Here is a 17,364-nt window from a genome sequence, read left to right as displayed (position 1 = left end):
TGTTCCTGAAAATATGGTGGGTTAGATCCGCTCCTAAATCCCCTTGCTATGAAAAGCCTAGAAGTAATGCATAAAAGATAAATGTTGTTATTAGATTATCAGAACTGAAACCTTTCACATAAAGCCAGACCTTCAAAAAGCTACATATCAAGAAAAATGGTGAAACCTCCTACCCCCAAATCTGTCCACTGGCAAAGGAGACAAAGTAATCTGTGAGTCTTGATGTGAGGTCTAGGTAGGAGAAAAAAGCCTTCCTAAGAGTTTGTAATTTCAGGCCACTCTCATATGAGTTTAGGGGGTTATTTTAACTACCTGTGTGGCCTGAGAAACTCTAAGCCAAGAAACTAACTAAAAGTTCTCCTAGACCACCTGGTAGAAGCAAATGCAGGCCCTCTCTGGAGAGATGTAACTTCAGAGCAGATATTCCAGTATTAACTGCTCCAGGGGAAGTCCAGCTGAATATGATGCATGATCCAAAATTGTAAAACACATAAGGACAGACTTACAGACTTGCTGCGAGTATGACTCAGCAGAAACAATAAACAACAGAATTAGACTCATCAAAAACCTTCTGTATATTGGAATTATTGGATAGAAAATATAAAGTAAACCTGTTTAAAATGCTTAAAGGAATAAGAGGGCTTCCCTGGTGGCGCAGTGGTTGAGAGTCCGCCTGCCGATGCAGGGGAGGCGGGTTCGTGCCCCGGTCCGGGAGGATCCCACATGCCGCGGAGCGGCTGGGCCCATGAGCCATGGCCGCTGAGCCTGCACGTCCGGAGCCTGTGACCCACAACGGGAGAGGCCACAACGGTGAGAGGCCCGCGTATCGAAAAAAAAAAAAAAAAAAAAAAAATAACAGTAACGTTTAATTTGGAGTTAAAAAAAAGTGATACTAGATAGTAACATAAGAGGGAAGGGAGATATAATACTTTGATCAGTCATTCTAAGTTTTGTATATTGTTCAGGGAAAGGATGGAGACAATGACTAATTTTAGACTTTGTTAAATAAGGTATGCAAGTCAAATTTTATGGGTGAAAAAGATAAAATTGGATGCATTCCTCATACTGTACACTGGGACATATTCCAAAGAGCTCAAAGATCTAAATGTAAAAGGTGAAGCCATTTAAGTACAAGAAGAAATAGAGGTGAAAATAATGTATACAGAAAGCTTTTCATTGCAGGATTATTTTAAATATCAAAGACTGGAAAAACACAGTCATCAATAGGGACTGGTCAAATAGCTGTGGCATGTTCACACAATGAAGTACCAATTGCCTCTAAAGGAATGAAGACATTCTTACTATACTGCTATGGCATGAACTCCAGGATATGCTGCTGTGAACGTGGAAAAAAGTAAGATCCGGAAAGTTTATACTATGTTATTCTTCTGAAGAAGGAGGGTGGGGGACATATATTTCCTTATATTTTCAAAAATAAACACTGAAAAGATAAATTTTAAAACTGATAAAACTGGTTAGCTTAGGGGGAAGTGTGGTAGGCAGGATTTTGGTAACCGAAAACTCCATGTCCTAATCCCTAGAACCTGTGAATAAATTACTTTACATGACAAAGGGGACTTCTGAAGATGTGATGAGGGAGCAGGACGCTGAGATGGGGAGATTATCCGGGTGGGCCCAATCTAATCACAGGAGTCCTTAAAAGCAGAGAACCTTTCCTGGTTATGTTCAGAGAGAAAGATTTGAGGGAAAAAGGAGAGTCAAAGAGATACAATGTTGCTGACTTTGAAGATGGAGGAAGGAGGCCAAAGAATGCAGGCAGCCTCTAGAAGCTAGAAAAATCAAGGAAAGGGGTTCCCCCTAGAGCCTCCAGAAAGGAACACAGTCTTAATGGCACCCTGACTGTAGTTCAGTATGATCTATGCCAGACTTATGACTTAAAGAGCTGTAAGATAATCAATTTGCGTTGTTTCAAGTTACTAAATTGGTGGTGATTTGTTATAGCAGCAATAGTAAATGATAGAGGAAGGAAGAAACAAGGTATAAGAACAGGCATGGAAGCTAGTCTTTGCTGAATATATCTTATAGTTTTGACTCTTGAATTATGCTAACGTCTTACATAACTAGAATGAAAGTTAAATTACAAAAACTCACAAGAAATTTCTAAAAATTGAAAATAAATAGGAACAAATGAGTTTAACTATAAACCAAGTTGGTTGCACAATCACTCAAAGAATTATTTCAAGTGACTTTGAACACAGTATTTTGGTGTATATCTCCAACAAGACACAGCCTGAAAACAATAACAAATCGCAAAAGACCTTGAACTGCATTCAGTAATCACATTGTTAATACTAATACTGGTCATGTACCATTTATATGTATACAAAAATACATATATTTTGGAGCTTCCCTGGTGGCGCAGTGGTTGAGAGTCCGCCTGCCGATGCAGGGGACGCGGGTTCGTGCCCCGGTCCAGGAAGATGCCACGTGCCGCGGAGCGGCTGGGCCCGTGAGCCATGGCCACTGAGGCGGCACGTCCGGAGCCTGTGCTCCGCAACGGGAGAGGCCACAGCAGTGAGAGGCCCGCGTACCGCAAAACAAAAACCAAAACAGATAACTAATGAGAACCTACTGTATAGCACAGGGAACTCTACTCAGTGCTCTCTGGTGACCTAAATGGGAAGGAAATCCAAAATAAAGGGGATATAAGTATACATATAGCTGATTCACTTTGCTGTACAGTAGAAACTAATACAATATTGTAAAGCAACTATATTCCAATAAAGATTAAAAAAAAACCTACGGCAAACATTATACTTAGTGATGAAATCTTAACACTAGTCCCATTAAAATCAGGAACAAGATTAAAGGTTTCCACTATTACAGAGTCTAATCAACACTGCAGTGAAGGTCCTAGGAAAGCAGTAAGGAAAAGTAACAACTGCTTTACCGACCAAAACAAAAAAGCCAAAACTGTTTTTTATGTTCAGCAGACTATATGATTAGCTAGAGTGAAAACCTGGGAAAATTTACAGGTGAATTATTAGAATTAGTAAGAATTCAATGACGTTGATTATGTAAAAATAAAATGCACTTGTATATTCCAGGCAGAAAATTAGAAAATATACTTTCTAAAGAAAATACTATTTCCTCTGAATGTACATCAAATTGAATATGTAATCACAGAAGAAAAAATATTTAATTCCAGGATCTTTAAAACGCAGTACTCTGACCATACACCTTGTGGAATACTTTCTAAGAACAGTAGGAACCGCAAAGCCACCTTGAACTGTATTCAGTAGGATCGCTGTTGGTAGTGGTACAGGTATGGTAATCACAGAACCACTGTGCGTACTCTATGGTTCAGAGAAAAAAAAAAAGAGAGCGAGCGAGCAAGAGAGAGAAAGAGGGAGGGAAAGGGGGAAATTCTTCTTTACAGAAAAATGCCAGCTATTAAAAGTAGAAGGAGGGGCTTCCCTGGTGGCACAAGGGTTGAGAATCCACCTGCCAATGCAGGGGACACGGGTTCGATCCCTGATCAGGGAAGATCACACATGACTTACAGCAACTAAGCCTGTGCGCCACAACTACTGAGCCTGCGCTCTAGAGCCCGTGAGCCACAACTACTGAAGCCTGTGTGCCACAACTACTGAAGCCCACGCGCCTAGAGCCTGTGCTCCGCAACAAGAGAAGCCACTGCAATGAGAAGCACGCACACTGCAACAAAGAGTAGCCCCCGCTCGTCGCAACTAGAAAAAGCCAACACGCAGCAACGAAGATCCAACACAGCCAAAAATAAATTAAAAAAAAAAAAAAGTCATTACTTTACAACCAACGTGATAATTGATTCCAACAAGGATCATCAATGGTGGCTAAAATCATTGGGTAAAAGGTAGCTGGGGAATAGGACAGTCACACAGTCTCAACGTATCACCCCACACATTACTTAATGGCTAAGGAAAAAAGGTAACTTTACAATGGAGAGATGTGATACATGCCAACCTCACCATGTGCTCAAACTTAGGACCAACAATAATTGGACAAACTGACATTATGAAGCATTGTTACTGCACCTCTGTAGTATTCCCGCTAAGCGTCTGACTTAAATCTAATCATGCCCAAACAACCAGAAATCCACTGTGGGATATTCCATCAGATTATTGGACTGAACAGTAGATTACGGAGAATAACAATGCTGTCCCCCCGCTTCCCCTCCAGCCACTCATCTTTTAGCCATTTTGAGGTATAAAACAGGAAGTTGAGCTGAACTGATTATACCTGTACACTTAGGTGTTAGAAGCTCTGGGGGAGGAAAGGCATTAGGCATAACGGCAAGCAGAGTACATTATTAGGAAGCTGAGGCACAGATGGACTTCCCACGCAGGCATGGCACGGAGCAGGGAGGAGCAAGGGTTGGGGGTTTACCCACTTACTTCCCGGATGGCCCCGTCACAAACCCGAATGACATTCAGGAATGTGGGCATGACCTGGGGCAGGAACTGCACACACTTGAGCCCCAGGGACTTGAAGATGAAGGTGATGGCCTGGACGACCATGGTGTGATGGTGAGAGAGGGACTGGTCTCGGAAGATGCGCATCAGGGCCACCATGGACACGGCTGGGTAGAACTCGTCCAGAGGCAAGTTCCCCATGTTGACCAGCATCTCACTGGTGCTGTAGTCAGCTAGGACCAAACAAAGGTGAGGATCACGAGCTATACATGACTCTGACTTTGGACAAAGCGTGGTTACTGACAAACAAAAAAACCTCCTGTGGGTCACCAGCATTCACATCTCTCTCCCTGCTATACTCTAACACCACTGGGAATACCAGGTATATTAGGAGCCAGTGAATAGGCTCTCACCATGAAGGACAGTTTTTGGCTTATCTATTATCTAAACTACAAAAACCTAACACAGTACATGACGGGTTTTCTTTAAATTGCTACGTTTAATTTAGCTTCTTACCATTCCAGTTCACAACTTCAGTAGCTGAAACCATCAATAAAAAGTTACTCCGCCAAATGAAAATAAAGGGGATTAAATTAGGCAAACATCTGTTCAGCAGCTGCTTGGTCCCCCTAGGGAATTCAGAGAAGTTAACAACAAATGCTACCTGACCTGAACAACAAGGACCTCAAGGACTGGGGGTGGAGGAGGGTATGGAAGGTGGGGGAGGGGCGGAGGAGGGTATGGAGGGCGGGGGAGAGGGAGAGGAGGGTATGGGGGTGGGTAGCGGTTTAACAGCACAATAAGGACGCTAAGAAGCAGAACATCCAAGAGACTGGATGACTGGCACTGCTGAGGACGGAGGAAACGCTGGAGGATGTGGCTCAGGCTCTGCTCGAAGGCTGTGGGTCTGACAGGATTAACATTGCAGACACACTTCTCTCATATACAGAAGAACAAACTGGAAGCAGTATGATCCCATCCACAGAGTTCAGAAACAAATTATTTTATTTGGGGAAAATAACATTTTGCTGAACTAGATGGGAGAACCACTGCTGAACTTTCACACTTTGAGAAATACGCCTGCCCTGATGGACACTGCGTTAAGCCTAGAAAACTCACCTGCATCCCCACGCCCTGCCCAATCTCTTAGGCTACTTATCTAAAGACAAAGGAACTCTACAGCTAGACCACCTGATGGAAGAAAGAGCCCTGGATCCTGATTGCTACTAGTTTTTCCACGCCCTCTGAGCCTTAGCCTCAGATTTCCCTATCAATTAAAACAGGGAGAATAAATTCTACCCTCTTCCTCCTTGGGTGCCATGGGAATAGAAAACATCAAAGATGCACTAACAAAGAATGACAGATGAACAAGGGTGATGGGGTGATAATTCACATCTCTCTCATCAGCACCTAAGAGTGACTACAGACATAGCCTGTTGACCTTTAACAAAGAACCTGGACAAATGGGAAGACTGGACACACTGGGAAGCAGCGCCCCTGCTGTGACTCAAGAGGAAACTACTGACGTTCCATTCAAAAGTCACAAGGTGAGTCAATATGCAATAATTTCACAGTTATCCAGCCCAAGGCTCTTTCTAAACACAGCCAGTGAGGGCTTAGTGAGGCAAGAACTTGGCAGCCACTCAAGGTTCTCCTCAACTTACAGGAATCCTGACTTGACTTGGATTCTGACAGGCTGACAGCAGAAGCATCCCGGGACTGGTCGATCATGCCAATGTTCACTTTGTGCTTGTAGGGATCCAAGGCCCCCAAGAGCCCTAACACACGGATAGCCTGCGTGGGAAAGGGGAGGGGAAAAGAAAACATTCATCACAGCACCTGACTACCGCAGCTCTCATGGATACTCATGTTCCATGACGCCCAAATCATATCGCACGACCAGCTACAGGGACAAAACGGAGAAGGACAGGAAGTCTCATCGGTACTGTCAGAGTGTGTTAATGACGCAAACGTCTCTCCATTCTCCCAGCAAAGTCTTTAAACACCAAGCTTGCGGTGTTTCCTACCTCTCGCCGTGTACCCTGGTTCTGCTCAGTCTTCAGGAAATTCAGCAGCACCTCAAGCAATGTGGGGTACTTCCTGTAGGGCTCCACCACGTAGCCAGTGCTGGCCACCAACTGTCCCAGGGTCCACAGAGCCACCTGGACAGGCAAAAGATCACATGGTTTGTAGCACCAGTAAGAGAGAAAAGAAAGCATACTCCCTACTCTTCATTAAATGGTTATAACAAAGTGTTAGAGGCTGTTACAAGAAAAGAATGCCCAGTAAAGGCACTAACCATAAACTAAAATCCTGAGAGCTGGGACATAAAAACAAGGCTACAAACCAACACAACAATCGCTGGAACAAAGGTAAAGAACAGTCCCGCCTTTCTCAGGAAGTATATAGTTCTTCTATATCCTGGATGATTGACAGGAGAAATCGGACTCAAAAGGAAATTAAGGTTGTTCTTACTTTCAGTCTAGCCACCTAATGACCTCGATGACCAAAGCGAAGCCAGGGCCGGGGGAGGGTGAGCTGAAGCTCCACTTCCCTCCACAACCAGAGGCCAAGACTCTCTGTTTCCCTTTAGGGGCCGGGGCTCTGATAGATGACCTGCATTTTTTTTTTTTTCAGTCTAGAGGAAATGGCACTGGTCAGCCCTGATACTGACGGTGACTCTGGGTCAGGATGAATGCTAATTCTAGCTCCAAGTCTTTCTTCTTTTTACTCAGTTAACAAATATTTCTGAGTACCTACTAGGGCTAGGCATTACTGGCTAAGGTGACTGAGAGAGACGAGGTCCCTGGCCTCATGGGGCCTATCCTGCTCACACACGAAGTAGTGGTACTCACCTGCCTTTTGGCCAACAGAGAGGAGTCCTGGAGCATGTCCATGATGATAATAAAAAGTTCATCAACCCATTTCCTCATTTCTAGGCCACTAACCTACAAAGTGAAAAAGGAAGTGGTAGACAGCATTAGAAATTATGGCATTAAGAAGTATTTTGACTTCATTAGAGGTAAAATAATTCTTCCCATCCTATGGAAAAAGCAGTTGTCCCCTTACCTGAGCCAACTCTCCTATTGTAGCCAGGACATTATTGATCACACCTGGGTTTGGATCAGGGTCTGGATCTTTCAGTTTCAAAATTAAAGCCTACGGAAAGAAGGTATGAGAAAATGAATGCTGGTTAGAGTCTACTAGAAAACTTTTTTTCACATACGTAAAATTCACCCAAGAGACCATCTCAGTCATAGATAAATTACTTCTAAGGCTTTATGAATCCAGGTTTCCTCTGGAATGTGGATTCTTAAGCCTTTCTCCATACTGCACACAAGTCTGACGTATGAGGGAGCTGGCAAGTGCCATGATCTACAAACATTTCCCATGCCTTCCCTAAACTGTACCTGTGTGAGCATGTACCCAGATCCACATAAGTTGTGAAAGACTTCACATGAGTCTAACATAGACGTGAAGGTGGACTCAGATTTTAAACCTCACTTTTTCTTCATTTTGGGGGAGCTACTTTATGCCACTATCTTACTTCTCCTCGCCAAGCACACTGGATGAGGTGCTTGAAACATCATATCTTATCTCTTAGAAGGAGAGCCTGTCCTGCAACTGGTGAGATTCCTGGTATTCTTGAACTGAGGGTGCTTGATGTGGCCCTTGTCTGCGAGCCGGGGACCAAAGAAATTATCTACTTTGTTCAGTGTACCAGTGAGCACCAAAACACTCCCATCAGCCCAAGACATCCTAGAGAGAAAGAACCAGTCTCTGTCTGTTGCAAATTACCTTCAGAATAGGCTCCATGTAGGGGCGGATGAGTCGGGGGGCATTGGAGACCAGGTGCCCCAGCATGCGGGCACTCTGTTCCTTGATTCTTCCAATGCCGCTGTGCTCCAGCTCTGTCAAAATCTGTAGGGAAGAAAGGCTTACTACGACTACGGCAAAGGAAAATCGAGAGGGACTGTGTGTTTGAAGCGAGAATGAGGCGCGGAACTAGAGGAAGGAACCAGAACTTTACTGCGGATCAAGGAGCTGCTAGATACTCCACAAGCAAGGCCATCTCTGCAGCTCACAGAACAGTCCTGGATACAGCAGTGACCGGAGGAAAAACTGAAACCGGCCCTTTCTCCTTCTGTCACAGTACTCCAAGGTCCCTCAGCCCTCTGCAAAGCATAGCGTTTAATAGTGTAGATAGTCATAGAAGACAGAGAAAACCGACAGCGCTCACTGTGAGCAGGGTTTTGCAAAAATAAAGATAGGGGACACGGGTTCGAGTCCTGGTCCAGGAAGATCCCACATGCCGTGGAGCAACTAAACCTGTGAGCAACAACTACTGAGTCTGCGCTCTAGAGCCCGCGAGCCACAACTACTGAAGCCCATGTGTCTAGAGCCAGCACTCCGCAGCAAGAGAAGCCACCGCAATGAGAAGCCTGCACACCGCAACGAAGAGTAGCCCCCGCTCGCTGCAACTAGAGAAAGCCCGCGTGCAGCAGTGAAGACCGAACGCAGCCAAAAAATAAAATAAATTAATTTATTAATTGAAAAAACAAAAGAATGAAGGAAGGGCTCTCTGCAAGAAAAATATCTGTACAGACAGCAAATCACTCAGAGTGCCTATAAATAATGACAGTGGAATCAAAGACTAGTCAGAACAGCTGTGATGTGGAAAGAAATACTGATACTCAGTTGTGGTTTCGGGCACCTCTAGATAAACCCAAACAGTTAGGGATTATATCAACAGAATCCCCTCGGACCTTAATGAACAGAGATAACATGTGCCATCTAACTGACACACTGAAAACACCAGCAAATCAGCGCGTTATGCTCCTGGTGACACAGACATAAACAACTTAATATAGACAGACTTCTGGAGAGCTGAAGTTGCCAGAAGGAAGTCTCTGCACAGTGGGAAAAGTGAGAAACAAAGCTCGTGTTAACTCGGCTACCCAAAGGAGTCGTCTCCAATTCAATGTTATGTTTTGTCTCACATTGATTTAATAATCCTGATTTCCTGGACCCCCTTGGCAGTCTGTTTTCACCTGGTCACAGCATACAGCAGTGAGAGGGGATGGAGAAGGATACTAAGAACAGAAGCATAACTTCAAGAGATGGCTGTCTGCGGGGAAGTGGGTACCAGTGAGGAAAGCACAACTCTCTGGGACAGCGCAGGACCACATCAAACAGCTCCCAATTTACTCCAGAGCCAAAGAGCGCCACTGCACCCTAGTAACAATACCCAGTGCCCACCCTGATGAACAAGACGCCAAGGAAAGGCCAAAGCACGTTTCGGTAAGGTCCCTTACCAAGGCATGAAAATGTACAATTCAACTTGGGGAAATCTGTATCAAAGTTTAAAAACAAGAAAAATTATTAAAAATTTTTTCCCAAGCTGTACTTGTTTTATTCATTCCCTTTGCTAATAAAGTGTTTGTAGATTTGCTGCATTCTGTTAAAACAGAAAAGATAAAATAAAATAAAATTCTGGAGTTTCAAGGGCTAAGTTCAGTACAGAGTAAATTCATTTAATGATGCTTCACATTTTCCAGTATCAGAAAAACAGATAGCCTGATAGCTTACTATAAGCTTCTTGAGGACACAGCCCATGCCTGCCTTGTTCACTGGCATGCTTCCAGAACCCAGCAGTATTTGGAACACAGAAGGTGCTCAAAACATCTGTTGTCTGGATGAACGTACTGATATTCTCATTAGGAGATATTTCTCTATCAAGCTTATTTAGCATGGTTTGAGCTAGCAGGCTCAACAATGATTTCTTTTCCTTCCCCAAACTTTAGCTATTTCAAAGACTTAAAAGGATAGGCACTCCTAACACGGGCCAGCAGTTAAGGAGTGAACCATTAGGCTAAAAACACAAGTGCCAACATAAGTATAATCTTTTAATTTGTTCACTGATGATATAACTCAGTCACTTTAATTATGATAGACTGCGAATAAATGACATTTCTTTAGGGTAGAAGTTACATTAATAATTTTCTATGTTTAAGTTCTTTATATGTTATGAAAAGTGTTTATTTCAAAAGAAACCATGGGGAGGCTCATGAAGCAGAGGGTGTGGTGGGGACAGGATGGAGTCGGGGGACAGTAGATGACCAGGTGAGCCACACTGAGACCCAGAAGAGGTGGGTGGAAATCACTCGAGGCAGGAAGGACTGGACTCCATGCATGGTTCACAATTCAGCCAGAGAACTTACTCGGCCGGGTGAAGACAAGAACGAGAAGACAGGCTTCAGCAGGAAGTGGAAATCCTACCAGCTCTAGCAGCAAGGCCAAACTGCATCTACCTGAGGCGCTAGTCCAAGCAGCATAGCTTGGCATCTCACATTATTTAGGAACGACAGCCAGGGACCACAGACCAGGGGCAAGGATGACGAGAAACAGTGCTGGAGCCATTCCCGTATTCGGCCTCTGTGCCTGGCCTCGCATCAGCAGAAGCAGGAGCGGAAGGATTGCGAGGTGCTGGGCAGACTGACACCATCTGCAGCAGAGGCAGTGAAGAGGGGCAAGGAACGGACTTCCCAGGAAAAAGGAAGAGCCACGTGAGAGGTCAGCTTGCGAGTCACGCTGACAAGAGGCTTATGAGGCGATAAGCACTAGAATCGCAATTACCAAGCCGGGAAAACACGTGGGCTCTTGGCGCCAAATGTGGCTTCTACCAGGCATCTCACTCTTTTCTCTCCCTTCCTCCTCCTCAACTCTCGTTCCCCAAAGAGCACTCACGATGAACGTGCATTCCCCACTACCGCGAGGTGTGACCGTCACATCCTTACCTGGATGAGCATCTTGCGCAGGAAGGGCATGACGAAGGCTGGGTTCATGCTGCTGAGCCGGCCCACGGTGCAGATGGCCAGCTCCCGGATCTCAAACACCTGGTCATTCAGGGCCACAAACAGGGCCTGCAGATTCTCTGCCTGGGCCAGGTGTGCGTCAAAGCGCTCATCCAGGGATGCCAAGACACAGTAGCGGATGTCGGGGTCTGCAAGAGCAATTGAGCCTTTCAGTGCCTTTTCACTCCTCTCCTCCCTCCAGTCCTTTCCCAGTTTCTGCTTCCACTGCCATCAGCCTAGGGAGAGGATTCCAGATACCCTTCTCTGACCAAACCTGTCATTTTTTTCTCTACTCACAGGAGCAAAGATAATAGAATTTTTTAAAAAAATAATTAATTAATTAATTAATTTTTGGCTGCGTTGGGTCTTCGTTGCTGAGCGCAGGCTTTCTCCAGTTTTGGTGAGCGGGAGCTACTCTTCGTTGCAGTGCGTGGGCTTCTCACTGCGGTGGCTTCTCTTGTTGCAAAGCATGGGCCCTAGGCTCGTGGGCCTCAGTAGTTGTGGCACACGGGCTCTGCAGCTGTGGCTCGCGGGCTCTAGAGCGCAGGCTCAGCAGCTATGGCACATGGGCCCAGCTGCTCCACGGCATGTGGGATCCTCCCGGACCAGAGATCGAACCCATGTTCCCTGTATTGGAAGGCGGATTCTTAACCCGGCGCCACCGGGGAAGTCCAAGATAATGGAATTTAAGGCCGATTATCTTACAGAAATAAGGCTTTGCCAGAGAAAATGCTGGACATCAGCTTGTTGAGGCCATGAAAGGAAACTGGCTACTTCCAACTGCCCCAGGCACCTACACTTCCTTAGAATGCCTCCATCTCAAACTTTACCAGGATCTGTTATCCCAACCACGAGAAGTTTGCTGAGCACATCCGCCACCACTTGCACTGCGGTCTGGCTAACCACGTGAGCATGGCCACTGATGAGGTGGACAGAGGGCGTGAGCAGGCGGGAGCAGGTGCGGGCGGCTTCCATGCGGATCTCCTTGTGCTCGCTGTTCAGGAAGTGATCCGCACAGTGGCGGACAAACTGGGTCAGAGAGTGGCCTGGATACAAAGGCAGAGAGAAGACAGAATAAACACTGCTGCTTTGGACAGTAGGTCTGCAACTCGCTAGCTGCATTTTCCATTCCATTTCCATTCCATGGCTACTAATTTAATTTTCAACAAGATATTCAACCAGCAAGATACTGACCCCCAACTCTTCTCTTAAAAAAGTAACAAATGATCTTCCAATGAGCAGAAAGGCAGAAGGGAGGTAGAAAAGGAGCTGGGAGACATAAAAAAGGCATTTCCTCCCTGCCTCCATCCCAATCCTTCAAAAAGTGAATTATTTTGTTTTATTCGGACCCAGCCCTTTATATTCTCAGAGAGTAAAACAATTTTTGATCAAATTTACCTCATCTATTTTAGTTCCCAGATTTAAATACCAAAAAGAGAGTTTGATATAGGCTGGGTTTAAATATAGCTACTTTCTATTCCTTAGAAATAGATTGGGAGGAGATATGGGGATATATGTATATGTATAGCTGATTCACTTTGTTATACAGCAGAAACTAACACACCATTGTAAAGCAATTATACTCCAATAAAGATGTTAAAAAAAAAAAAAGAAAAGAAAAGAAATAGATTATCCTGGGTGTTACTCAGTGTAAATGGAGGAACTGCAACAGGGAAACTAGCGATGCTGTGTAAGTATTCAGACAGCATGTCTATGCTTTTTGTACTTGTTTGTTTCCCTGTAGCCTTAACCAATACCACCTACACAATCTTAAATTTCAAAAGAGTCCATTTTTATCTCCTGAAACGTATCTCCCTAAGGCATTAATGTGGGTTTATCTGTAGCCTAGAATTCCAAACTGAACTACACAGTACAGCAGTCTTGGAAATCACACCGCCATTGGAATGAAAATACCCCCAAGTCCTGCTTATACATTTTAAAGAATTCGATACCATCTCAGCCAAAGGAAGGTGACAAGGTGAGGGGGAGCCATCTCTGCAGCATTAGTTCCTTGGATCAATGCATACTTTTCCTCAACACCATCTGCCCCCACCCCATTTTCCTTTGTCTTTGTATGGGACAAAGAAACAAACGGTAGGAATTAACCACATATGGAAAGACTATAATTAAAAGGATGAGCTGCTGTAGAATCAGCTACCCTGTCTCCAGGACCCCTAGCAAGATCCAGGAATTCTAGGTACCCTCATTCTTTTCTCGAGGTTCCCAGTATCACTGACTATCTTGGCAAGAGCCACCACAATTTCTTGGTTTTTTCAAAAAAAATTTTTTAATTTACTTATTTTTTTATACAGCAGGTTCTTATTAGTCATCTATTTTATACACATCAGTGTGTACATGTCAATCCTAATCTCCCAGTTCATCCCACGCCCCCCTCCCCACCACTTTCCCCCCTCGGTGTCCATACATTTGTTCTCTACATCTGTGTCTCTATTTCTGCCCTGCAAACCGGTTCATCTGTACCATCGCAATTTCTTACCTTCAAATTCAAAACTGCCAAGAGTTCGGAGGGCAAGGGTAATGCTGCCCACATCGCTGGCCTCAGGGAGGGTCGTGAGGCCAGGAGAAGCCAGCTGATGGGCCAGGCCCTTGGGCATGCCTGGGTGCCGGAGGGGTTTGTGCATAAGGACCAGGGACAGCATCTTCAGGAGTCCATCTTGGATGTCCTTTTTCAGCTGTGGAATCTGACGGCTCAGGTCATAGAGCACAGCTGTGAGGGCAGGGCTGAGGGAAATGAAACCAGTCACGTAAGGGGCTGGATATATGACATTTGGTCTGGTCTTGGGAAGAAACAGCCCTTCTTGTCCAGCAAGGGGATTGGGCCCCATCCCTGCTTAGTCTTTAAAGCAGAAAGGATACAATGAAATAGAATCTTAAACTCTCTTTCAAAACAATCTATGATTTTCTGGGTTTTGCCTTGAGAGAACTTGTTTACTGTAATTCAGTCACTATGGAAAACCAAGTCTCAATAAATAATCTGGGAAGCAGATTGAGAGCATCGTCCTTATTTTACAGATGAAGAGAACAAAAGTGTAGGGAGCTTAAGCAACTTGCCCATCATAATATAAATGATAGCTGCAAACACTAACGGAGCACTTTTTTTTTTTTTTTTTTGGCCACGCCACATGGCTTGTGGGATCTTAGTTCCCCAACCAGGGACTGAATCAAACCCGGGTCCGGGCAGTGAGAGTGCTGAGTCCTAACTACCGGACCTCCAAGAAATTCCCAGTGGTGCATTTCTTATACAGACTGCATTGTACTAAGAGTGGCTATTTCATGAACTCTTTCACTTAATCCCCACGACAAACCTAGACCATAGGAACTGCTACTGTACCCACTTTTCAGACTAGAAAGCTGAGGCTCAGAGAAGTTAAATAATTTATTTACGATCACCCAGCTAGACAGTGATGAAACCTGGATTTGAAACTAGCCTATGAGTTTAGTGTGAGCTATCCTACCTATCCAATTTAACGTGTAAATAGCCATGCCTCGCTTTCAACACAGACCCAGGACTGTGGCTCAAGCCTCATGCTACCCGAGCTGGGGACAGCTCAGGTTCCCGACACCCACCTCAGGCCCACTGCCAGCATGGGCTCCAGCAGCTCCTTGATGTCCTGCTGGATGCCCGGCCCCATCGCTCGGGCCAGCATGCTGATGCAGGTGAACACCGTGGCATCCACCTGCATTGCCTTCTGTCTCCTGCAGAGAACCGAAGAGTGGCTAGTTTAGACATAACGGCATTTTGTGATACCCTACCTCAAAATTACCTTGGGGCAAGGAGGGCAGGTTACCCAGGCGGCGCCACCCCATGTGGGTGTGCAGGTTACCTACTGCACAGTCTCGGGGCCCATCACACTGTAGTCACTGCAGACTTGTATATTTACAACAAATGACCAGCAGATGGCAGTAAAGTCTCTTGAGGAAGGGGCCCCACTTCAGAATTCACACAAAAGACACCACGTGGGTTAGTGTGGTGCTGGCCAAGGTCCCTATTTAGGAAGCAAACTGAACAACGTGCACATCAGGGACCACGAATGCAGGGCACAGCCACCATATGAGAAGAAATGCTCCCTATGAGGAGAATGCTGGGCTTGAAACGGGCGAGGCTTATTAATTCACCAGCACAATCCCCGCTACTAACACAGGGAACTATGAAGACACAATTCTAATTAACGCTGACCCTCTAAGACTTGGAGAAGATACCCTAGCCTCGCCACCTTGCAGGGTGCTGAAGGTCTTTCTCATATTTTATTCACTGGGACGTTTCAAGAGGTAGGATAATGTATCCAACTTCAGTGATAAAGAAAAAGGTGACCGTTAGGTCCCCTCGGTTCCAGTCTAGGAACCCTCGCTTTAGTTGTTATCAAAATCAGACCTTTGAAAGCCAGAGAAAAGAACAAAACTAGGAGATTCCCAGTAAATAATATTGAGAACAGCACTGGTATCTAACATGTATTGGTATGAACAGGTATTCAACCTCCCCAAATATTTACATCCATGTCACTTCATGTGGGAAAGGCTGGAACTCAACTGAAGAAAGGCTATTCATTATATGATTTGCTGGTTAATGACGCAGAGAACAGGCTTCAGCTCCACGGAAATTGGGATGCAGCATCCTCCCTCTCCAACCAAATGGGGTGGAAGGTGAAATCATAACAGAGATGCTTACTTATGGGCAAAGTCCTTAGGAGGCAGGGCTGCTCGGATGATGTCCAGCACACGAGGTAAATAGACCTTAAACTCAGACCTCACAGCCACAGAAAGTAGCCCCAGGGCTTGGAAGGCTGCTGTCCGTTCCTTCTCCTTCTTGACACAGCTTAGGACATGGTTCATGGTATCTTGGAGATACTGGGTATCTGAGCACAGAAACGACAAAGTGTATATATGGCTGAAGGTGAGGGGTGGTCTACATATGAAAGGTCAAAGTTCCTATAAAACACTTAAATTTAAGAATAAGTTAAGAAAGCCTGTTGGAAAGATATTAAGAAGAATTTAGAGAATGCACTAACCAAACTCTTTGCTTGATAATCACTCCTCTGATACAGCTTTTAGAAATATAAGCTGTTTTTCCTTTAATTTAAAAAAACCCAAAACCTTAAAAGTGTCTCCAAAACAATACTGCATTAATTATCCCCATTAGCATTATATTTTGAGGGAAAGATTACATGCTTTTGTTAAAGAAATATATGTTAAACCTTGGTTAAAAACAAAGAGAGGATCATCCAAGCTGTTTTATATTATCTGGAAATTTAAAGTAATATTGAAAACTGTTTGTAATAAACAGGCTATTCCACTCAGCGTAGGCCTAGAAATCACTTTGCTATCACCTAGAGACTTCTGTTACAGTTATATTTAATAGAACAAGATTTAGTCCGTAATTTGGAAAGCCACATGTGTGTTTTCATTAAGTTTACATAAGCCAGTGTGCATGGGCAGGCAATTCTTGGGCAGTTTAAGCTAAGGTGCTACGACTCCTCAGAAGGCTGCTATTTCCTGCCTCTTGCCCCTCTTCCATTTCTTCTCTTCCATCTTTCTGGCCTCAAGTCCGTGCACCAGCAGCACATACAAGCAAGACCACGCATCCAGTAGAAAGTGAGGGGTGTTCAAGGCCACCAGGACCACAATTAGAAGACAGTGAACTAGACTCCCGAACAGCATACATACATCACTGCATTTATGCTATCGAGAAATGTCTTCTCTCACAGCTCACGGTCAAATGCCATTGAAGCATGCTGGAGCTTGAAAACAGTCAGAGACCAAGGTGATACAACTCTCAAACCAGAGTGCACCAACGAGAAAAATGGGACCTTTGCAGAGCAGGACAGTGTTTCAGCAGGAAATGAGCTTAAATCAAGAAGGTAACTTCCTTTTCCAGACTTAGCACCCCAAGAGATTAGGAATCTGACATTGCTTGAGATTCCAGCCCAATCCTAGGGGGAGCATTTTTGATATTCCCAAAGCTTGCATCATCAGGAAGTGCAAGCAATGACTTCCAAACTGCAAACTTTAAAAAAGTGGCGCTTTCCCCATGAGACTGTACTTACGGAGGCTGCCCAGGCTGAATTTCCAGAACGCATTTT

The 17,364-nt window shown here is 44.8% G+C and overlaps 1 protein-coding gene across 4 annotated transcripts in view; it reads right to left on the bottom strand.

Moving 5' to 3' along the window:
• The window catches only part of MTOR (mechanistic target of rapamycin kinase), a 119,913-nt gene that overhangs the window by 90,664 nt on the left and 11,885 nt on the right, over positions 1-17,364 (bottom strand). For all 4 annotated transcript variants that reach the window (XM_024749711.1, XM_024749710.1, XM_024749713.1 and 1 more), the window contains exons 9-19: positions 15,954-16,140; positions 14,855-14,983; positions 13,764-14,008; positions 12,097-12,312; positions 11,210-11,415; positions 8,211-8,333; positions 7,482-7,571; positions 7,268-7,360; positions 6,440-6,574; positions 6,077-6,206; positions 4,395-4,645 (exon numbers count right to left, since the gene is read on the bottom strand). In XM_024749711.1, the coding sequence (XP_024605479.1) occupies positions 4,395-4,645; positions 6,077-6,206; positions 6,440-6,574; positions 7,268-7,360; positions 7,482-7,571; positions 8,211-8,333; positions 11,210-11,415; positions 12,097-12,312; positions 13,764-14,008; positions 14,855-14,983; positions 15,954-16,140 (1,805 nt within the window). The remainder of the gene's footprint in view (positions 1-4,394; positions 4,646-6,076; positions 6,207-6,439; positions 6,575-7,267; positions 7,361-7,481; positions 7,572-8,210; positions 8,334-11,209; positions 11,416-12,096; positions 12,313-13,763; positions 14,009-14,854; positions 14,984-15,953; positions 16,141-17,364) is intronic.

Source organism: Neophocaena asiaeorientalis, unplaced genomic scaffold (genome assembly GCF_003031525.2).
Source record: "Neophocaena asiaeorientalis asiaeorientalis breed wild unplaced genomic scaffold, Neophocaena_asiaeorientalis_V1.1 scaffold275, whole genome shotgun sequence".
In the NCBI taxonomy this organism is placed as follows: Eukaryota; Metazoa; Chordata; class Mammalia; order Artiodactyla; family Phocoenidae; genus Neophocaena; species Neophocaena asiaeorientalis.
Note: the sequence above shows the minus strand (reverse complement) of the source record. Positions and strands in the feature narration are given on the sequence as shown.